This window comes from Anabrus simplex, chromosome 3 (assembly GCF_040414725.1).
Source record: "Anabrus simplex isolate iqAnaSimp1 chromosome 3, ASM4041472v1, whole genome shotgun sequence".
Lineage (NCBI taxonomy): Eukaryota > Metazoa > Arthropoda > Insecta > Orthoptera > Tettigoniidae > Anabrus > Anabrus simplex.
The window spans coordinates 295,366,779-295,391,305 of record NC_090267.1 but is presented as its reverse complement, the minus strand read 5'-3'; the positions used below and the strand labels follow the sequence as shown (position 1 = coordinate 295,391,305).

The following is a 24,527-nucleotide window of genomic DNA, read 5'->3' as shown; positions in this document are numbered from 1 at the left end:
AAACCAAACACCCGCTACAACGCGACTATGGAATAGTTTTGTTCAAAAGTAATTATCAAAAGTGTTAATATATTTATCTCACAGGGAGATGTGACTAACTTTCCAGTTTTGTAGAAAGAGGTAGGTTGCAGATGAACCCACAACTGCACTCACTCTTGCACTTCACTGTCCGAATGAAACTGACGTCCACTAATGTCTTTCTTCAGGTCACCAAAAATTTGAAAATCACAAGGTGAAAGATCTGGGTGTACAGAAGATGTTGAAGTGTTTCCCAACCAAATCACTGAAGTGTAGCCTCCACCAGATTGGAGGTATGGGGGCGAGCATAATCATGCAACAGGATGACTCAGTCCGACAGCATTCCAGGGTGCTTTGACTTTATGGTGTGTCGCAGTTTCTGCAAAGTGTCTTCATAGCGCTGTGCATTTATTTTGGTTCCACGCTTGAGGAAGTCGACAAGCAGAGGGCCCCCGCATTCAAAGGAGGTCATCATCATGACTTTACTGGAACTTGTACGAACACCTTTGGATTTCTTTGGCGGGAAGAACTGCGATGTTTCCATTGTTGGCTTTGCCATTTGCTCTTGGACTTGAAACGGTGGCACCACATTTCATCCCGTGACGACACGGGACAGAAACGCATACTCCTCGCTGTTTGACATCATCTTCAGCCAAAATGTGGGAAATAGGCTAGCATGTAGACATTTATATTACACAAGGCGTTACATTAAACAATACACATCTTACGAGGAGATAAAAACAGGGACGAATATAGAAACAAATGAATCGTTGAGAAAGCAAAAGTTATACATATTAAAAATAACCTTAACCACACATCTTGCAGTGCGAAAATATTCGCCTTGAATGATTCCTGAATACAAAATGCACGCGCGCACATTTCTGATGAGCCAGCAGGCAGGAAAAAGTAAAGTGAAACCTTAAGAGTTCTTCTGAGAAGAGTTCATCATTTTTTCTATGTTCCGACTAACTAATGAAGTCTCTCTTGAGTTCCTGATAAACATACACAACAGGAAATTCTCCTTCACTCTCAACAATAGCTATAAAGACCAACGGTAAATTGCATTTTAAATATTGTGCAGAGACGTGAAAGCATGATCTTGAACATGATATAACTTCTTCATTTAACCCAATTTTTTTTATACAAGGTATTACATTAAACAATACACATCTTATGAGGAGATAAAAACAGGGACGAATATAGAAACAAATGAATCGTTGAGAAAGCAAAAGTTATACATATTAAAAATAACCTTAACCACACATCTTGCAGTGCGAAAATATTTGCCTTGAATGATTCCTGAATATAAAACGCACGCGCACACACTTCTGAAGAGCCAGCAGGCAGGAAAAAGTAAGGTGAAAACTTTAAGAGTTCTTCTGAGAAGAGTTCATTATTTTTCTATGTTATGACTAACTAATGAAGTCTCCCTTGAGTTCCTGATAAACATACACAACAGGAAATTCTCCTTCACTCTCAACAATAGCTATAAAGACCAACGGTAAATTGTATTTTAAATACTGTGCAGAGACGTGAAAGCATGATCTTGAACATGATATAACTTCTTCATTTAACCACCTTTGAAAGTCTCTCTCTATATTACATAGCTTCATTAACACCACCATTCTGTAGATGCACAAAATAATCTTGTAATCTTCACAGGTCTGGTATTCAGCTCGACAAGAATATATATATATATATTGTTTTTTTGCTATGGGCTTTACGTCGCACCGAGACAGATGGGTTTTATGGCGACGATGACAAGAATATAAAATTGGTATTAAGGAATATGTTTTCTGAGAGTATGGAGGTTGACTGTGCCAGTATTTGTGGTGTATTGTTGCAGCGTTACGTGTAGGGTGGGGGCAGGTTTCTATGATGTTTATTGCGGGACCTAAGGCGGTAAAGCTATGGCGCGAGATGAAGAGGAACAGAGCGTGTTGGATAGTTTAGGTCTGGGGAGCGGCCATTGTTGGATTAGGAGGGGAGAGGGAAGGAGCGGTAGGGAAGGAGGGGAAATATGGAGGGTGATGTGGTGAAAGTGTGTGGCGTGACAAAGTATTATGCATAATGTGAAAGACAGATCTGTTTTTCCTGCCTGCTGGCTCATCAGAAATGTGTGCGCGTGCGTTTTGTATTCAGGAATCATTCAAGGCGAATATTTTCGCACTGCATGATGTGTGGTTAAGGTTATTTTTAATATGTATAACTTTTGCTTTCTCAACGATTCATTTGTTTCTATATTCGTCCCTGTTTTTATCTCCTCGTAAGATGTGTATTGTTTAATGTAACGCCTTGTGTAATATAAATGTCTACATGCTAGCCTATTTCCCACATTTTGGCTGAAGATGACGCCAAACAGCGTCGAAACTAGTTCCAAATGTAAATATATGTTGTAAATAAACTATAACATTTTTGTATTGAAAAGGTGGACCCTTTTAAGTTTCCTATCTTCCATTCTCAGTTCAATACGGACAAAAATGAAATTCTTAGATTTAAATGCATACTCCTCCTCGTGGTACCGCTGCAGATGACTCAAACATGATGCCATTCTGTCAATCTTTAGTCCCTCCATCAGTTACCGTATTTACGCGAATAATACCAGCATATATTAAAAAAAATTGAGGCACGAAATTGGGGTGCGGGTTTTATTTGAGTCAATGTTGGCTTTTTCTTTTTTTTTTTTTTTTTTCAAAATCAGCCTTCCTTAAGTTAGGGTGCGGGGATTATTCATGTAAATACGGTAATACGAAATGCACTGCGCGCAACTACAAGTGATCTTTGATAATCGCATGCACAGGGCCATGGCTAACGCAGACCTGAACACTAATTTCTTCCTCCATGATTCGTCGACTTTCACAGATAAGGCCATCAATCAGCCCTATCACATCAGGAGTAATGGGTCGATGGGCCTGTCCCGGGCACGCACTGTCTTGCAGTGATGTGCGCCCTTCTCAGAATCTCCTATGCTACTTGTGCACACTGTTCATAGACATGCAATATTCGCCATACATAGCAGACATGCGATGAGTTTCACATACTACAGCAACCTGAGCCACCAGAAAATGAACCACATTTCTCTGTTCTTCTTTGCTTGCCTCCATTTCTACAGTTGGATGAACTCACTACACCAGTCTGCGCACCAACAGAGACATAATAATAATGCTATTGGCTTTCATCATCATCATCATCATCATCATCATCATCATCATCATTTCCCTTTATTCAGCTGTAGCCGGGTAGGGGCAAATATGGTTCCTCTCCACTTTCTTTGGTATTTCCACCACTCCTCCTCCAACACTGTGTCCCAGTCCAGGTTTCTTTCTATAATGCTGCGTTGGATGGTTTCCTTCCATCTCAATCGTGGTCGTCCACGGCCTCTCCTTCCTTGGATTTGCATTTCCATCACCTTTTTTGGCATTCTTTTGTCCCTCATTCGCTTTATGTGCCCAAACCATCTTAGTCGGCTCTTCTCTATTCTATCATTCATTTTTTTCACTCCAATTTCTTCCCGGATTTTCTCATTCCTTATTTTGTCTCTTCTACTCTTCTGTATCATACTCCTCAAGAACTTCATTTTGGCTGCCTGTATTCGACTCTCATATTTATTTGTCATTGTCCAAGTTTCTGCTCCGTAAGTTGTTATGGGGACGTAATACATCTTGTACATAGTATCCTTTGCTTCCGTTGGCACATCTTTGTCCCATAACATGTTTCTTACACTATGATAGAAACAACTTCCAGCTTGAATCCTTTTACTAATCTCAGCATCCAGTCGAGCATTCTCCATTAATTCACTCCCCAGGTATTTAAACGTTTCCACTACTTCCAGGGGCTTGTCTGCAAGTCTAATCTGACCTTTCCCTTCTTTCTCCCCTCTAGTCATAACAAGAGTTTTACTCTTTTCTACACTTATTTTCAATCCACATTCTTCGATGTTCCCGTTCACCACATTCAACTGTTCTTGAACCTTCTTGTCGTCTTCTCCCCAAATCACAATATCATCTGCAAATAACATAATGTTCATTTCTCTTCCTCCATATGCTGCTTTTGCTGTTCTCATGATGTCATCCATTACTATTGTAAACAGGATTGGTGATAGAACACTTCCCTGTCTCAGCCCACTAGTTATTTTGAACCAACTTGTCCTGCCAACTTGTGTTTGCACGCAACTACAACATTCCTTATACAATGCCATGATCATTTTCATTAATCCCTGTCCAATTCCTTTTTGCACCAGACTGTCCCAAACTTTTGTCCTGGGGACACTGTCATATGCCTTTTCAATGTCAATGAATGTCATCACCATATCATTCCCGTACTCCCAATGCTTTTCCATTAGTTGTCTCATAATGAAAATGGGCTCTATTGTTGACCTTCCACTTCTGAAACCAAACTGATTTTCCTGTATCTGATTCTCAACCCTCAACCTTATTCTACTTTCCAGTATCCTTTCCATTATCTTAGCAACATGGGATATTAGAGTAATTCCCCTGTAGTTCTTCAAAACATTCTTATCACCTTTCTTGAAAATTGGGATGATTATTCCTTTTTGCCAATCCTCAGGGACCTCCTTATTCTCCCAGACATTCCTGAGAATCCGATATGTCCACTGCAGGCCTACAGCTCCAGCTGCCTTTATCATCTCCACTGAAATTTCATCTATTCCAGCAGTTTTTCCATTCTTCATCTTTCTTACTGCCATTTCAATTTCATTCATGTAATTTCTTTATCCATTTCTTCATCAACTAATTGCCTTTCCTGGTCGTCCATTGAAAATACTTTCTCCATCTATTTCTTATTTCTTCTGGCTTTGTTAAAATTATGCCACCTTCATCCTTCACAAATCAGGTGTTTACTTGATCTCTCTTTTTGTTCCTTAAGATACCATACAGTAATTTCTTGCTGCCCTGCGCATCATCTCTCAATTTCTGTGTGAATAAGGCCCAACTTTTTCTCTTTTCTTCCTCCACTACTTTCTTGGCCAAATTCTTTGCCTCCACATATTTTCTCCTACTTTCTTCAGTCTTAGATGTTTTCCATGCTTTCCATGCCATTTTCTTTTCCTTCACTTTAATCTTTACCCTATCATTCCACCAGTGTGTTTCTTTGTCTTTCACATTTCCTGATGTTCTACCACACACCTTTTGGCTTTACGTCCCATAATTACTTTTATGGTTTTCGGAGACACCGAGGTGCTAGAATTTAGTCCTGCAGGAGTTCTTTTATGTGCCAATAAATCTTCCGACACGAGGCTGACGTATTTGAGCATCTTCAAATAACACCAGACTGAGCCACGATCGAACCTTCCAAGTTGGGTTCAGATGGCCAACGCCTCAACTGTCTGAGCCACTCAGCCCAGCAAAACAGACACCAATAACTGTGTGCACCTGTGAGTTGCCACTATGCAGTTCTCCTACAACAGTAATGGCAGTATCGATAAGTAACAACAATATTGCCAACTTGTGCACGGAATGTGTGTTACGGCGGGTGTTTGGTTTTCATGTGACTGCCCCCTATATATATCATAAGTGTAAAGAACTGGAATCAGAGATAACACATTCTGCAAATGATGATGTTATACTGTATAGAGTACGTAATAAATAAGTTGATAAATGGGGTTAAAAGCAAGGCTGTGAGTTTCATTAATAGGAAAAGTCCTCTCAGTTTTAATAACTGCATTGATGAGGTGAAAGTTCTTTATGGGAATCACTGTAAGTACCTAGGAGTTAATATAAGGAAAGATCTTAATTGGGGAAATCACATAAACCAGATTGTAAATAAAGGGTATAAATCTCTGCACGTGGTTATGCTTTTTTTTTTTTTTTTTTGCTAGTTGCTTTACGTCGCGCCTACACAGATAGGTCTTATGGCGACGATGGGACAGAGAAGGGATAGGAGTGGGAAGGAAGCGGCCATGGCCTTAATTAAGGTACAGCCCCAGCATTTGCCTGGTGTGAAAATGGGAAACCACGGAAAACCATTTTCAGGGCTGCCGACAGTGGGGTTCGAACCTACTATCTCCCGAATACTGGATACTGGCCGCACGTGGTTATGAAAGTATTTAGGGGTTGTAGTAAGGATGTAAAGACCGAGCTCGATAGCTGCAGTCGCTTAAGTGCGGCCAGTGTCCAGTATTCGGGAGATAGTGGGTTCGAACCCCACTGTCGGCAGCCCTGAAGATGGTTTTCCGTGGTTTCCCATTTTCACACCAGGCAAATGCTGGGGCTGTACCTTAATTAAGGACACGGACGCTTCCTTCCCATTCCTAGGTCTTTCCTGCCCCATCGTCGCCATAAGACCTATCTGTGTCGGTGCGCCGTAAAGAAAGAAAGAAAAAAAAAAGGATGTAAAGGAGAGGACATGCAAGTCTCTGGTAAGACTGCAACTAGAATATGGGACCCTCACAAGGATTACTTGATTCGAAAACTAAAAACAATACAAAGAAAAGCAGCTCAATTTGTTCTGGGTGATTTCTGACAAAAGAGCAGAGTTATGAAAATGTTGCGAAGTTTAGGCTGGGAAGACTTGGGAAAAAGGATACGAGCTGCTTGCCTAAGTAGTATGTTATAGATGTTGATTCCCAGAGGGAACCTGGAATATTTGTTCAGCTAACTCATTCCTGGTTTCCAGCGTTTCGCCCCCGTGTGCTAAGTTGGACTCATCAGTTGGTACTTAGCACACCCACCAAGACGCATGGCTAGTGCATACCGCGGAGGCCACTGCGTAGGCTATTTGGAGCCACCGGCCATCAGATGGCCAAGCAGGCATCAATTTTTGGTAATGAGACAAAGTCTCTCATAGTGCATTGGCACTGCCGGTGGCTCCAAATAGCCTACACAGTGGCCTCCACGGTATGCACTACCCATTGTCTTGGTGGCTGTACTAAGTACCAACTGATGAGCCTAACTTAGCACACGGGGGCAAAACGCTGGCAACCAGGAATGAGTTAGCTGGAAAATTTATAATGTCCAATAACGGATCTTTTATATTGGTATTAAGTAGTATGTTCTAAACTTTCAGTGGAGATATGGTGTGGAATGACGTTAGTACATTGTAACCTTTGTTAGTGCATTCCTCATTAACATGTTTTCTCGCTTAGCACGTCATAAATTCAAAGTCTCAATTCTAATCGTATTAAATCTATATAAAAATACCTCACTTATTGAACCACTAGAGTTTGTGATTTTTAGCATTTGCGATAAATGCGAAATATGTTGAAACTTTGTCAGTGTATGTGGTTTCATCTTATATGACCCGTACAAGTGTTTTTTAGTGATTTCGAATTAGTGATAAAATGCGAAATTGGCTCAAAACGCGAAATTATACAATTTATGCGAAATAGATGCAAAACTCTGTTTTATAAGAAATAAACATATATCTTTTTAAAAACGATGCATTTTTCTTAAAAATGATATATATGTTGTTATTTATTTCCGGAGAAATAATTATTACGGCGCCCATTGCGATCGTAAAGCGGTCCCATACATTGACGGACACTTCCGTCCTGGTGCACGGAATATTTATAAGTTCATTGTCACAGTTAGCTGGCCGGAGAGATTTATTCTCTTTGTTTTGCAGCCTACCCGATTGATGTCAGATGATACCTGAAGCTATTTTCTCTGTGTAAATTGTAACTCTGAGCTGAAATACGGAAAATAAAAAGCACCTCATTTTGCCGCTCGTTGTAAACAATCATGGCGGCATCCAAGCGCGGCATGAATGAGTTTATTCATTACTAGCTTGAGAATAGTGATGTTGAAAGAGGAAATGATTCTCTGGAGAGTGAAAATACTTCTTCTTCAACTGACAGTGATGAAAGTGATTCCGATTTCAGTTCCGGGATGATAGTGCCAATTGAAACTATGTTTAAAAATACGGTAGCAATTTATTTTATTGTCTGGTAGCCATGGGTAGAAGCGAAGTGATGATCAAACAGCATGCCGAAAGTCACAAATCGGGACATTTTTATGTAAGCGATACAGATGGCCTATATTGATGTGCCGACTCTGCAATCAAAGACTTGAAGAATGTTTTGCAGTCCTTCCTTTGCCTTGGCAGCACTTCTGTGTATTTGGGCCTCTACGAAAAGTGTCAATGTAGAGTTTTTTTAGCAAGTACAACATAATTGTAATTGATAGGAGGTCTCAAATGAAGGTAGACACCTTTCAAACAATTGGCATGTTTTACTTCAATCATCATTGAAATTCCTCTTCCTTGTAGATGTTGTACTGTGATAAATAAATACGTTCAGAATAGTATTTTTCACTTTGAAATTGTGTTTGTAAATTTGAAAATAAGCATATTCGTGTGTGTACGTTAATACTTCATGCAGTCTTATGTTGATGTTTGTCTTATTTTCCATAGTGAATTCAAAACTGCATGACGAGCAATGTGTGATTAAACAGTATGATTTTACTCCCAACACATTATGCCTATTTTTAACCAATTCACTACAAAACACTAAATTTGAGACCTTTAGATGCTACAAAACGCTAAATTTGAAAATTAAAATGCTAAATCTCTGATTTTTTAATGCTATAAACCACGAACTCTATGCATCACGAATTTTCGCTATTACTGCTTAGTACAATCACATTTTTCCTAGCCCTGAAAATGCTACTCGTCATTCCTTGTGGAAGGAATGTGATTTCCAACTTGGGTAAGAGCATTTGCCGCGGTTGTATGATAACAGGCAAAGGCCACGAATTCACAAATGTCACAGCATAAGTTGTACCTTCGGGGAGCAAGCCGTTAGCATCAGAAATGCTCAGCTTTTCTTGCTGGTTAGCAGTCAGAATGCAGAATAACACAATGAGCCTCTTTGTTCTTGTTTTTCACATTCCATTCAGAAGTTAAAAATGTATTTTGTGTTTAGTTGTAGGCTACAGTGAAGGGTAGCGAATATTTGTCGTGTGAGAGCCTACATATGGAACATAATCGTGTGAAGTTGACCAGCGTGGTGCATAATTGTCCTGTTATAGCCTAATTATGGATACGGGAAAAAAAAAAAAGTGAAATTAATTACTGTTGAAGACAAAATTAAAGTCTGTCAGCAAGTCTACTGGCATCCACATCTTTAAGCGTGCAGAGTTGGTGTGAATGTTGAAACTCGCAACTTCCAGTTTTGGACTCAATCAATCGAGATGGTCTTGGTCGGATGAAGTTTTGTTTGATTCAATGGCGGCCAAGGTCATTCTGTTGCAGTTGCACATGGCCGTGTATAACCTCCAATTCACTGTCTAAGTATGTGACCAGATAAATATTGTTTAATAACCCAACGGTCTGAAATATAAGGCTTCTAGTAACACTTATTTTAGAAAGAGTGTGATCTGCGATAATACTTGGATATATTTATGGGCCCCATTCAAATTTTTCATATATGCTTTTGGTGTTCTTAACACTTATCAGTGCACTATTATAAGCCTCAGCGAAATAAGTTTTCATATTTATTCTCTCGAGTTTTTCACACCTTTTAATACTCTCTTCTCATAGAGTTTTCACTGTCCCCGTGGAAATACGACGAAAAATCCCCTTGGGTTAGAAAAAAATCATATCTAGTGTTTCCATATCCCTGTTGGATAGTTTTTATTAGTGTATTAATAGTATGTTTTTCGCTTAACATGATCTTTTTTTGTTGTAGCCAGCAGAAACGTCATAACGAGGTTTTACTGTAGATGAATAAATTTCAGTGGTGTTTTCAAAATGAGGAAAGATCACAAGATGATGATAAAGTTTGAATTCAGGACAAATATTTGTTTATAGGAAGAGAAGTCAGGGATTGGTATGATTTATCAAGGGAGATGTTCAATAAATTTCCAAATTCTTTGCAATTATTTAAGAAAGGAATAGGTAAACAACAGATAGGGATTTTGCCATATGGTGATTAATTGATTTGAAGGTGTAAGTTTTAATGTTCCTTATACTAAAAAGACTTAAATACTTTGAAGAAGATTGCAGGGTCTGTATTCAAGGAGGGGCAAAAAAAGAAAAACCCACTGCACTACAGCCTTGATGGGCTTTGGGTTACCAAGTAAACTCTCAGCCCTAAGGCACGAAGTGACGCACAGTCAGTGCAACTTCCAAGCTTCTTACCTTGCTGGTCCATCTGCCACAGCATCCCCATATTGATGGCAGAAAATGCATTTACGAGTATCATCAGGTATTTTAGACGGCATCATTGTTATGCCCATTCTATATAACATCTGTAAAAAAATAAAATCAAAATTCAATGAACGCAGAAAGCTATAAAGATCTATTCATCCCTGAATACTGTACAGGCCAAGGCCAAGTTATAAGACTAAATACAAATAAATTTCTCTTCTAAATACAGTACAACTTCAAAACCAAACAAATCAAAGGGCATAAATTCATATAATCTTTTAATTACACTGCGATAGCTCTTACTTCAGTTATTTCACGGTCAGTGGGCTTCTTGTATTTTACAGCTGGTTGAATGCCACCAGGACTCCAGTATTTATATTTCAAGCCTTTCCACACTTTTGCTGGAGTACAAGGATCTTCAATAGCATGCCGGCGACTTCTTTTTTCAGTTACGGGATGAGGAGGAGTTTCTGATCTGATCCATTTTATATTTTTCACCTGCAACAAACAGAGCAATTGCCAACAGCTGCAACTCCACTTTTATTCTTAACAGAAGTAACATACCCAGGATAAAAAGCATATTGCATCAAAATATGGATATACAGACTAAAATTTAAGCTGTAAGTTTAATACTGTCATTGACTAATCTGAAATTAGGTATTCATGAACAACATGTATTAGGCTGGAAGTGTTCCAAAGGGGAAACATTTTGAATCAGAAGGCTTAACATAGTAAGTGAGCCATTGGCCAATGCTTTTCTCAGTAGAGGATTAGAAGTCTATGAAGAGGTCATTCATTGTCTGGTCAAGAATGGAAGCTTCAAACAAATCAACATTATTGCCAATAGCTGACAAAAGAAGATGGGAGAAATCAACGATCCTACCGTTTGTTTTGATCTCAGGTGCAAAATCAGAACAAATTTAGAAAAAAGAAAAAGGAATATTATGAGCCTTACTTTTTAGATAAATTTCAATACAATTAAAATGACTGATTTGTTTTTTGGTTTGAGGGGAACAATTTTAAACTTTTCATTAAGTGGCATGAGTTTACAATTTGGAAAACTGATCAGGGAAATATTGTAATTAATATAACTAAGTATTCAGTACCTATTCTTTGAAACCATTTGTATGGATTACATCATGATAGACTAAATTATCTATTATTTAAAAAAATCATTATTCTGTGTCGTTAGGCAAACCCACTATGGGTCACATTAAATAAATAAAAAATCCCATCAAACTGCATACTATTCTCCCTTATGTTAGGGAGTACATGGACCAATGGAAGAGAGAAATGACAACCATGTGACTGGGTAATAATAAAGCAAGTCCAATACATACAATGTATATTGCAGGAATGTTACATCATATATACTTCTGAAACTCCATATACCTTTCAAGCAGATTTTTAGGAAGGGAGGTGTCAGTTATTTCCATTATCTTTGGAAACCAAGACCCTCATAGTATGTCATAGAAAGAAAGAGATCCACCTTATCAATACTAAATTTAATAATGTTTTTTAAAACAGGACCGGTTTCGACTTATCACAAGTCATCCTCAGCTGTCATTTACATACACATTAGAATACATGTTTTAACAGTTGTATCTTACAAATAAACATGTCATGTTTGATAGACATTAGGTAGTATGTCTAGAAGTGAAATTCTGCTTCTTACATCTAAGTTTAGAGGATCAAGAATATTAAAAAGATATATATCTTTAACACATTAAAAGAATTATAACACATGATAAAATTTGTTGTTTACACCTGACCTTGAATATAGCATTAACGTTCAAGTTTTACTAGTAATAGTTCTTTAAAAGGACTTTCATATTGCGTTCTTTTTAGTCGACTAAATATGCTTAAATGTAGCCGCATGTGCTTATACAGTATATTTTTTATTAGGCTTAGACTTTGTCAAAATGAGTAATGTGAATTCGAAGTTGAAATTACAATAACAAAGTGAAATGCGTTTGAAATAATAGTAAGCTAGGTAATTGTAACCTCTGTTGAATGACTCCTGCAATTATATGCTATTTAAAATACATTTCATGCAAAGAAGACATTAGCACACTTCAATATATAAAAGTTGAAAAGTATAAGACAATCATATACGTTTTGTGAAAGTATTGTTCTTTCTTCATGCGTATGTGTCAATTTCAAATGGGGTAGTATACTTTATATAAACTTTGTCAAATTAAATAATGTGAATCTGAATTTGAGATTGCGTTGAGAAATGAAATGCCAGGTAATTAAAACCTGTATTGAATGACCTCTTCAAATATATACTGTGTAAAATACATTAAATGCAACATAAGACAATGGTACATTTCAATATGCAAGTTAAAAGGTAAGAGGCAGTCCTGCAAATTTGTAAGTCTTCATATGAAGTACTGTTCTTCACGTGTACATGCCAAGTTCAAATGGGGCACTATTGGCCACTATTTGCTAAAGTCCAATCACTATAAACTTATATTGTCTTGTTAAATATACAGATTGAAGATGAATGTGCTGCTGGGGTTATGAAAGCTGTTGTTGTAGGTGGTTCTTTTTCGGTCTATGATACTTGCTAACTATCTGTAAAAAGTAAATGAAATCAATTAGAAGCGTATTAGAATGTTAAAGTGTTAAACTTGTGTGTGTGTGTGTATATTGTAGAGATTACTTACTGTCGTGAGATGATTGGGAAGTGTATCGCTTGGCAGCTTGGCGTGTACTATATCGTGAACTTGTGGTATTAGTGTCTGTTGTCGTGAGGGGAATGGAGGGGTGGGGAAGGGGAGTTGCTAACTGTGTAGAGGTGGAGTTAGTCGTGTCTTTCTCTTGCGCTGTGGATTGCGCGTGGTGTTGTTTTTTTCAACTTTTATATATTGAAGTGTGGTAATGTCTTCTTTGCGTGAAATGTATTTTAAATAGCATATAATTGCAGGAGTCATTCAACAGAGGTTACAATTACTTAGCTTACTATTATTTCAAACGCATTTCACTTTGTTATTGTAATTTCAACTTCGAATTCACATTACTCATTTTGACAAAGTCTAAGCCTGATAAAAAATATACTGTATAAGCACATGCGGCTACATTTAAGCATATTTAGTCGACTAAAAAGAACGCAATATGAAAGTCCTTTTAAAGAACTATTACTAGTAAAACTTGAACGTTAATGCTATATTCAAGGTCAGGTATAAACAACAAAATTTTATCACGTGTTATAATTCTTTTAATGTGTTAAAGATATATATCTTTTTAATATTCTTGATCCTCTAAACTTAGATGTAAGAAGCAGAATTTCACTTCTAGACATACTACCTAATGTCTATCAAATATGACATGTTTATTTGTAAGATACAACTGTTAAAACATGTATTCTAATGTGTATGTAAATGACAGCTGAGGATGACTTGTGATAAGTCGAAACCGGTCCTGTTTTGAAAAACATTATTAAATTTAGTATTGATAAGGTGGATCTCTTTCTTTCTATGACATACTATAGATATCAATACGGAACATCATGAAATTTATTAATCAAGACAACCAAGACCATCAATCGCTTATTAGGTACAATAGTACGTTTGGTGAGCAGAGCACAGTACTACTCACATTTTGCGCATTGTAATAAGTCAATGTTTGTCTTATGCTTGTGTTTAAAGCGGATCGTTTATATTGTTAATGTTGTTAGTGAATTTACACAAGTTATAATGGCTTTCAGTGATCAGATACGCTCATGGTTGGATGAAACGATGGAGGAAGTGGACTTGAACACTGAAAGTGATGATAATGAAACTGATGAGGTTAGAATACTGTAATAACAGTAACTTATTTATTAAATTAACCACCTAATCAATACATTAAGTCATTGTCCTGGATGATTTACATTGATCTATTAACTAAAAATGGTACATGTTTCGCCTAGTATGAAGGTATCATCAGCCATTGTCCTAACCTCGGAATAAAAATAAGCACTTGAAAAACATATAATAAGATGAAATTGATTTTAAAAAGTCTTGAAGAGATTTAACCTAAAATTAAAATTTTTTTTTACAATGTGAAGAATTACAAAGGTGAAAGTATTAAAATTATTGACATTAAAAGGTTGCTATTACAAGTAAAATGGACAAAGCAGCAGACTGTGATGAACAAGTAGTAAGATTGCTATAAAATTAAGTTGACCAATTGGCGGTTACAATTAAACTCTGACGAGAATGACGATCAGTTACATTTATTCAAAAAGTAATATTGAGAAAATAATGTTGAAGGTTGGTCAGGAGATCACTATATTCAATTCTAGGAGACAGAAGACGAAAGTCATAGGCATATGGTAGAAATGTAGAACAGATTGATGAGAAGATAAAAAGTTGTAGATTAAAGGTTGAAGAACAGTGTTAAAATTGGACCTCTGTGGACAATCACAATTTGAAGCGATGTTAAAATGTTGTCAAGAATATGAGTTTATTGACAGTTGAATCATTTGAAGAGGTGAAGGTTGCTTGTACGTTATGAATTAAGTGTACTGACAACTGTAGACTTCTTACTACGAGTGTAAGTAAGTAGTAAGAAGTCTACTTTATTATTACTTTATTATTAAAATTAAAATTCTACACTCATTTTATTCTAAATCAGCAATGAAGAGGTGGTTTCATCTTTGCCTTGGAGGAAAAATTGCCTCCAAGGCAGATGGTGGTGATCACTGTCATCATACTACGATCCTAATCTTTCTTTCACTAATAATAGTCTAAGAAGATGTCTCCCAGAGCTTGAATTTTGCTTAGAAAGAAATTGCTTAAGATTCAGTTAGTCTAATGACAGCACCCTTAAATGCCAACTGTCTTGACACTCATTTACAGTTTCTTTCCCTGACTTAACTAGCCATTACCTATAAGTTTATTAATTTTGATTCTGGTCATAATGTCTACAAACAATAGATGACTGTCACTTTCTATTAGAATACTTGCTTTAAGTATTACAGCAATAAGGAATGTAAGATTTATAGAATTTACTAAATATTTCTTTTCTTGATCAATATACACAGCAAAAAGTATTGAAAATGGACAAACCCTATTGGTATACGCCATCAAATGATACAAATATTTATAAATACCAACTAATTTCTCAGATTGGAAAAGTACAACAAACTTTTTCTGTCTGCTGCAGGATGTTCATTATCTACCTAGACGAAGAATTTGAAACAGTTTAATTCAAACTCTATAGAATTCTCATTTGTTACAAAACTACCAACAAACAAGCTCAAATTTTGTACCTCTGGTTTCACATCCTCTGGCTCATTTCTTTTTTCATCTACTTCCATTGATTCTTCCAGATCATTTGGCTCAACTTCTACCTTAATTTTCTTTTCTTCCACAAGCTCTTCCTCTATTTCTTGCTTTATTTCCTTTTTGCAGATCTTATCATCATCGTCTACACTCTTATTACACTTCTTCTGTTCAGTGGGACTTTGTGTCTGACACAAATGGTCCACGATAGCAGCAGCCTGGAAACATAAAAGGCAATGGTTTCAATGTAAGTATCTCTAACATAATCAACAACTAAACATAAGCAAGTTCAAGTTCAAATATATTACTCTGTAATGAGGACAAGTACAACTAACTGAGAAGCAAAATATTCCAATTACATCTTAAAACTATAATTCAATGATAATATTTTTCAGAGACTTTTAATTATCGATCTCTATAGATAATTCAATTCATTCATTAGGAAATAGCTACAGGAAGAATTCCAATGCAGTGCTTGTTATAAATTTAATCATGTCACACAATTAGGACACATGAAAGGATACAATAATTAACTCAGGAAATATTAACACATGTACATAATTTCATACTTGCACTTAAACCTATTGTTATGTGCTATGTTGGGTATAAGCTTGCTTATTCTAAAACAAGACCAGAACTTGAAGCTGTCATACCCAACTGAACAGAAGATTGATTATAATAGTGGTGGTGGTATGTATATTTCTCTAAACCTTATCATTCATATTCCTTGTCCAGCTCACACCAGGAACACTAAAACTAATGTCCCCTATTTCATTATGTTGCTAATATGCTTGCAGTTTGAACTCTTAGTTCAATGTTGCTGCCACATGACAGAAGGCAAAACGGGGGCAAGCCTGACAAAATTACATCTCTCGTAAAAATGCATATTAATTATAGGTGAGTAGCCGAATTCTTCTATGCGCAAGAAACTGCACCATTTGACATTCATCGATGTTTACTGAATGTTTAAAGATAAGAAACAGTAGATGAGTTCATAGTGAGGTGGTGGATGTTGAATTTCAGCACTGACAGCAGTGATCTGAAAGCCATGTCCTGAATGGCCACACACATAGGTCAGGTGGGTCCTCTGGAGGGTTACAAAGGAACAGAAAGAACAGAGTATGGATGTTTGCAAGGAACTATTCTTAACCCTAGAACACAAACCCTAATTTGGTAGTACATAAACACAAACCCTCGTAAAATTTATGACTATTTACTTCCATGATGATAACGTGTAATTGCCCACGATATGTAATATAAGAAGTATGTATTAACATGTAAGTTATTTTACAGAGTGTTAACTCCTAGTTTTTCAAGTTCCTGGTGTCTCATTTACAGCAGTTAGTGCAAAGATTCGCTCTATGTTCCTTGCAATACGCGTGGTGACATTCGCTGCAGTATGTTGTCGTCATTTGCCTTTTCTCAGCAGGACAGATGTGACAAATAGTTCTCTTGCCAGTAATAACTAATCCTTTACATTGGGTAGATGAACTATCACTTAGAGCACCCTGCATAATTTCTCGCAGATGTGTTTGTAAGCTCGGTTTTTCCAGTCTCTTCGCCATCCATGGCTTGGTGAGTTCTTCACTTAGATGTATGGGAAAGTCTTTCCTCGGCAACTTGCGGCCACTTTGACGCTCATTATTGTTATAGTAGATAACCCACGAATTCACACATGTGCTGTTCAGCATTCCATAAAATAGACACAGTGACCACCGCCTGGTTTTCCGGCTACAACAATAGCAATTGCACATTTGATCGTGAGCATCCACTCCACACTTAGTTGCATTGTAATCCTCTACAATGTGTGGTTTATGACTAGTGTCACTGATAGTAAGTTGGTCATGAGCAGTGGACAATAAAACAACTACCTTACTTGGTTTTACTTCGAATGAAACCAGAGTTTTATCACTGTCAAAGCAAAACATAGAGATGCCAACATTGCTGTTTCTTGTCGACAGTAGTTCTGGTGGTATATCAGGTTTACTGATGCGAATAGTACCAATTAACGTCAGTTTGTCCTTTAAAAGATCATCTGCAAGATTTACTGACGTAAATGAGTTATCTAGTGTGACATTTCTATTTGATCTTCGTACAGTCTTGGTCAGTTCCTTGACATAGAATTCCCCGAGAGGCATTCCATCTGTCTTTGTACATTTGCCTAGGTAAGGCATAGCATCTATCACGTACTCGGTCTTTGTGTCACAGGCCATTACTATTTTGATGCCGTATTTGTTGGGCTTACTCGGGATATACATGCAGAATGGGCATCTTCCACGAAAACCCAACAGTTGCTCATCCACTGTTACAAATGGGCCTGCTTTAGAGCACGTTCTGCAATTGTGAACAAACTGTTTCCAAATTTCACGTATTGGTGCAAAATAATCACTTTCCCTCCTTACCTGACGAGTTTCCTTGTCGTCAAACCGCAAGCACGATACTAGGAATTCAAACCTCTCTGAACTCATGGTGGCTTTGTACCTAGTACCACACAAATCAGTACTGAACATTTCTCGGACTGACAGGTGTTTATTTTTCAAAGCTGCAGTTAGTACAAAGAATCCGAGGAGTGCCTTTACTTCTTCCATGCAAGTATGGTTTTGTGTGTGTGTTGGTGACTTGTACCTCAACCTCTTTCTAATTATTTCTTCATTTGTATGGACTACTATTATGTTTATCATACCATCTGTGAAGAACAAAGAAAATGAATCCTGAGAAGTCGTTGCTTCCTTAGCTTCCTTCCTTAACAAAGTGTATCATATTTCTGCTTGGAGTGCGACCTTGTGACCGACTGGCAGGTTTTGCAGACTAGCGATGATTATTCCTTCCTTTGGAATCTTCCTAGGGGCAATCACGATATTTACATTTCTCGGTGGAGAGTAAACATCTCGGTAGTCTTCATTTTCAGATGTTGAACTTGTGGGCTTCACCGATTCAAGTCTTCTGTGCTTGCACAGTGACAGGGGAGTCATCACGACTGCTTAAGATTATTTCCATATTCCGTGCTGGTATATCTTCTTCATCTGTATCTGTCAGCGTTATGTCATCAGTTGGTACATTATCAACCTCTTCATCAGAACTAGAATCATTACACGAACCACACTCTTCCTCTTTTTCAAAAATCAATGACACAACTTTTTCTCCGAAATTCAGGTCATGTCCTCGTATAATACTCATCTGCAATAACAATAACGGCATGCGTTACTTACCAGTATGTGCATGACAAATTCTGTGGTTCTAAATACTTATTTCATTCAGAATAGTGCTGTAATGTAACTCTGTTGCAGAACTTACCTTGCAAAGTTTAGCACACGTAGTCACAAATCGTCGTAAATTTTACGACGCAAGTCTTTAGTTTGAAATCAACAGACTCACTCTAACAATGCACGCACACTGATGAAGCTCGCAGTATTGTAGGAAGCTACTAAGTAGGACAGCAACGTGGCGCGAAAAGCCTAACAGATAGAGCCATGTTGCCAAGTATGCGTCGTAAAAATTACGAGGGTTTGTGTTCTAGGGTTAAAACCAGTATAAAGCTAAATATAACAGTTGCCTAGATTGGGTCATTACAAGTGACAAGACAGGGTGTCTCCATAATAAGCAAGAGTCAAAACAGAAGTCCATAGAACAACAACATGCAAATTTCCCACTGAAGGAAAAGTTCAGGATGCAGTCCTTAGTGGGTTAAGTAGTGTACAGTGTTGTTTGGGATAAGAAGAGGGTAATCCTTTCCAATTTCATGGAACTTGGATAAACCATCATCATCATAATTTTCTAGCTCGTCTCCCGGGTGTGCTATACAAATGCTCACCACTTCTTCCTTTCAAAGTACGGTATAGTTTCTGTTCCTCTACTTCCTCCCACTTTAACATTCCTCTTGCTGACCTACAATTTCACTGTGCCTATCGATTCCATGCTGATGATGATGCTTGTTGTTTAAAGGGGCCTAACATCTAGGTCACTGGCTCCTATCGATTCCTTGGCCTCCCTACTGGCCTCTCCCCTTTCACTTCTCTGTCAAATTAATTCCTTGCTGTTCTCTTTCTGCCCATCCTCATATGTCCAAACCATTGTAGCCTGCATCTTCCTAAAAGTTCTGTAACAGGTATTTTAATACAAGCCTTCTTCCTGTTTGCTTCATTTCTAATCTTGTCTTTCCTGGTCTTTCGGTTCAATGTTCTGATGAATTTCATTACTGTTGACAAGTTTAATATTAGCCTTGTTATGTTATGTTATAAGAGTAAAAGCAGTAAATGAACAGATAGTGATAAGGGTGAAAAATATGTATGATGGAAGCACAAGCTGTGTTAAAATTGGAACCAAAAGAACTGGATGGTTTAAGTTAACAAATGGTGTAAAGTAAAGAAGTGCCCTCTCACCTCTACTATTTGTAGTGGTGATGAATGATATAATACAGAAGATAGCACAGACCATTGGGGAGAGAAGAATGAAAGTGGTGTTGTTAGCAGAGGATCTATTAATATGGGAAACCCACAAGAGTGAAGTGCAGGAACAGCTAAATGTATGGGAGGAAGTTGTCATCTTATGGAATGAAGTTCTCAGCACAAAAGAGTAAAGTGTTGGTAACGACAAGAAACAAAAACCGAGTGTATAATGGCATGACATTAGGAGGGGAGCAGTTGAAAAGAGCTGAAAGCTTTAAATACTTGGGAAGTGTAATTGAAGAAAATGGAGGAAACAGGATGAAAATCAATGAAAGAGGAAGGTGTACAAATGGATTCTTTAAAGAGTGTGGGAGGATTGATATGGAACAGGAATGTACCACAGAGATGTAAAAGAGTTATCTACGAGACTCATTTTGTGCCAATTTTGACATATGGATCAGAAACGTGGGTGTTAAAAATAGAATACAAGCAGTGGAAATTAAGTTTCAAAGGTGTCGAGTAGGTTTAACAAGAATGGACAGAGTAAGAAATGAGAGAGTTTGGGAGATGGTAAATGAGGTACCCTACAGGAAAAGAGAGAGAAAACAAGGCTGCAGTGGTATGGAAATGTTAAGAGAATGAGAGAAGAGAGGATACCAAGAAAGGTATTAGGAATGGAATTGAAGAGGAGACCTAGAGGAAGACTGAGGGACACAAGGCTGAAAGGTGTAAAGAAGAGCATCAAAGCAAGAGAAGGGAACTGGACAACAGTGAGAGAAGAAAAGTGGTGGATGGACAGAAAAAGATGGAGAGGCTTATGTTCCAAGCAGACCCAGCCTGTGGTTGGAAACTGTTCCAGATGATGATTATGAGATTATGATGATGATGTTGCAGGATACATGTTTTGCGTCCATAAGTGAGAAATGGAATGAAGTAGATAAGAAATATGGTCAAATTTGCTATCTGGGGTACTTTTAAAAATAAAACTGAGGAGCTTTCTGAGTCCTATTAAGTATTTCTTTGTATACTGCGTTATCTTTTGAAATGATACTTCCGATGTATTTGAACTTACGAGCAGATTGTATCTGAGTTCCCTCCAGGTAAGTGTTTGAATTTGTGCCTTTTCTGTTGATAGTCATTCCAACAGTTTTGTTTTGTTTTACTGATGTTTAGTCCATACTCTTTAAACTTGGTATTCCAAAGATTTAGTTTCTCCTATACTACTGATTAATCCCCTCACCCCCCTACTGAGCAAGTTGGCTGTACGGTTAGGGGCACGCAGCTATGAGCTTGCATTCGGGAGATAGTGGGGATAGTGGGTTCAAACTCCACTGTCGGCAGCCCTGAAGAGGATTTTCTGTGGTTTCCCATTTTCACACCAAGCAAATGCTGGGGCTGTACCTCAATTAAGGCCATGGCTGCTTCCTTCTCAGTCCTAGCCCTTTCCTATACCACTGTCGCCATAAGACCTATCTGTGTCGGCGCAACGTATCCAACTGAAAAAATACAGGGTGTTTCAAAAAGAATATATGTATTTCAAATGCATATATTTATTAAAGTAAGTAAGTAATTCGTCTTTATTCGTGGCGAAGTTAGGGCTCAAGGCCCTCTCTTACACTTAACCACAATATTTAAAATGATTAACGTACATATAATATTTAAATGCAACAGATCTTTTAAAATAATATGGTACTAATAGAAAATTTGGAGATTGTAATAAAAAAACTATTATAGAATGTACAACACTACAATCTAAGTGTACATGATAATAAATATAAAACTAACACTAGTGATAATAAGAGACGGAAACACAGAAAAGAAAAAAAAAACCTATAACTGGCAAATATATTTCTAATTATTATGAATATATGCTCATTCACGCACTCATTCACACTACACACATCGAAAAGTCAGCTAGAGGTATTCAGAAAGTGATTTCGGCAATCCATCTTAAATCTCCTACGAGAACGCAAATCCCTAATGGTAGCAGGTAGGGTATTCCACAGCCTCGCGGCAGTGACTACAAAGGAGCGGTTGTAGGTCCTGGAGTGACTGAGAGATATTGTTAAACAGGAGCCAGATCGTGTATCGTGGTTATGATAGGAGGAGAGGTAATTAAATTTTGAAGAGAGATAATTCGGTACACCTGTGTTTAGAACTCCATGCAGAAGAGACAACATGTGGAGACTGCGACGCTCATGAACACGAAGCCATGACAACTCCCTGTAATAAGGTGAAATGTGAGAACCATATCGCAGCTTAAATATGAATCGAATACAGGTGTTCAAACTCCGTTCAAGCATCTTGTTACCGTCTTGAGATATGTCCGTAAGTACAGTGTCGCAGTAGTCTAGAATTGGTAAGATTAGGGATTTTACCAGTTGTATTTTAAGATTTTTTGGAAATATAGTAGAGTAGCGTTTGAGAGGAAAAAGGGATTTCTGCACTTTACGGCATGTATTTGTCACTTGTTCAGTCCAGTTGAGGGTCTCAGTCATTATAACGCCTAAGTTTCTTACTGACGTACAATAGGGCACGACAATGTTATTTAAAATAATTGGGGGTACATGTCTACTTTTCAACAAGTTGAGGTTTATTTTGGTACCAAATATAATAGCCTGAGTTTTATTAGGATTTATTAACAAGCTGTTATTTTTTGCATAGTCATTCAGTCGTCGTAAGTCAAAATTTACTCTGTCAATGGCTACATCTATGTCTTGTGGATATGAGTGATAATAAATCTGAAGATCATCTGCATAGATATGGTACTTGCTATATTTCAATGCGTTCCCTATGTCGTTCACACTAACAACAAATAAAAGTGGGCCCAAACCGACCCCTGCGGGACACCTATGGATTTGTTGTGCCATCCTGAGTACATTGTTCCTACTGATACTCGTTGCCGACGGTCAGTGAGGTAGGAGCTAAAAAATTTAAGAGATGTCATATTAAAGTTGAGACTACGGAGTTTCAGCAATAGTAACCCAGGGCTAACTGTGTCAAAGGCGCTGCTTAGGTCTAGTAGTGTTGCTACAGTCACATATCGTTGGTCTATCGCTTGTCTGATGTCGTCCGTAACTCGCAGTAATGCTGTCGCGGTACTATGTCCTTTTTTAAAGCCGGATTGAAAAGGGTCAAGGAGGGAATTTTGGGTCAGGCATACAGTGATTTGTGCATGAATCAGACGTTCGAGTGCTTTTGCGAGGGGTGGCAGGATGGACACAGGGCGGTAATCTGATGGAGAATCCAAGGTATTGTTTTTCGGGATAGGCCTTATTAGTGCGTCTTTCCAAACGTTAGGGAATACTCCATTGGTCAGGCAGTAGTTGAATATGTGAGTCAGTATTGGTAGTACAGCCCCGATGATGTTTTTAATTAATTTTATAGAGATACCGTCATTACCTGTCGCATCGGAAGTGATAGAGTACAGCACACGTTTAACATCATTTGCGCTAACGGTGTGGAAAGAGAACTGGTCGCACTCGGAAGAGCGTGCTAAGTTTGTGGGATTAGCTGGTAATGGAACTGGTCCGACTTTAGGCTGAGAAAAGTAATCATTTAAGGTATCTAGAGATATGGTGGGAATGTGCTCTTCTACGGCTTTGCCTATACCCAGAGATCGTAACTTCTTCCAGGTTTGGTTTAAATTATTATTTCTCCCTAACTGTTGAAAGTAGCGGCATTTACTGTTTCTAATTAGCTGTTTAACTTTGTTTCTAAGTATCCTGTATTGCTCAAAGTCATCTTTGTCACGTGTTCGTCTGAATTGTCTGTACCAACGGTCACGGCTGGCCATAACAGATCTTATCTCGGTCGTCAGCCAGGGAGAAGGGGGGCGGGTAAATCTTACCTGCCTCTCCGGAGCATGTTTGTCATACAAGTTCAGCACTAATGAGTTGAATCTGTTGACTTTTGAGTCAATGTCATGAAAATTACGTATGTCATCCCACGGTAAGTTATATGCGTCATTACGTAGGTCATCTAATTCAATATGTTTTATGTCTCTTAAAATAACGTAGCGTGCTTTATACTTCGGTCCTCTGATAGAGTAACATAAGTACAATAAGTCGTGAGTTGAAATCCCAGGAGCTGGGATCTGTCCGTGCTTAACGACTTTCTGGGGTTGATTTGAAATTATAAGGTCAATTAAAGTGTGAGTCGAGTGGTCAGGGTAGTAGACATGATTCGTAGCGTTAAGTGGTAAGATTTCCATGTTCAGAGCATGGAATATGTGACACAACTTATCCGATTCACTAGTTTGTTTTAACAAGTCAGTATTAAAATCCCCCATGACTATGACATCTTCGTAGACCGAGATAAGATCAGTTAAAGCTGCTTCGAATTCCCCCATTTGTCTAATATCAGGTGGCTTATATACAATTCCTATTAATATTTTCTTATTACAGTCGAGTTCAACAAACATATACTCAGGTCGCAGGGGAAGGCTTGGGTCTGAGGTGCAGATAATCTTGCATTTTAAATCATTCCTGTAGTAAAAGGCTACTCCACCACCTCGTCTGTCAGTACGGTCATGTCGTAAGAGCGAGTATCCGTCGATATTTACAGCACATGACGGCAAATCTCCACGTAACCAGCTTTCTGATATGCCAATACAATGCACCTTATTATTTTCGAAAATTGCCTGTAGTTCTTCTAGGTGAGCTGCAATGGATAGTGAATTTAGGTGACAACACGAGAGAGCTCTCGGGTGATTCATCAGCTGTCGCCTCAGAATGGATCCCGTTGCTTC

At 37.9% G+C, this 24,527-nt stretch overlaps 1 protein-coding gene across 1 annotated transcript in view; it reads right to left on the bottom strand.

Moving 5' to 3' along the window:
* Positions 1-24,527, bottom strand: part of LOC136866781 (histone-lysine N-methyltransferase 2C-like) — an 811,555-nt gene that overhangs the window by 71,309 nt on the left and 715,719 nt on the right. Inside the window, 3 exon segments of the mRNA XM_067143888.2 lie at positions 10,114-10,223; positions 10,426-10,620; positions 15,380-15,610. Of these exon segments, the coding sequence (XP_066999989.2) occupies positions 10,114-10,223; positions 10,426-10,620; positions 15,380-15,610 (536 nt within the window).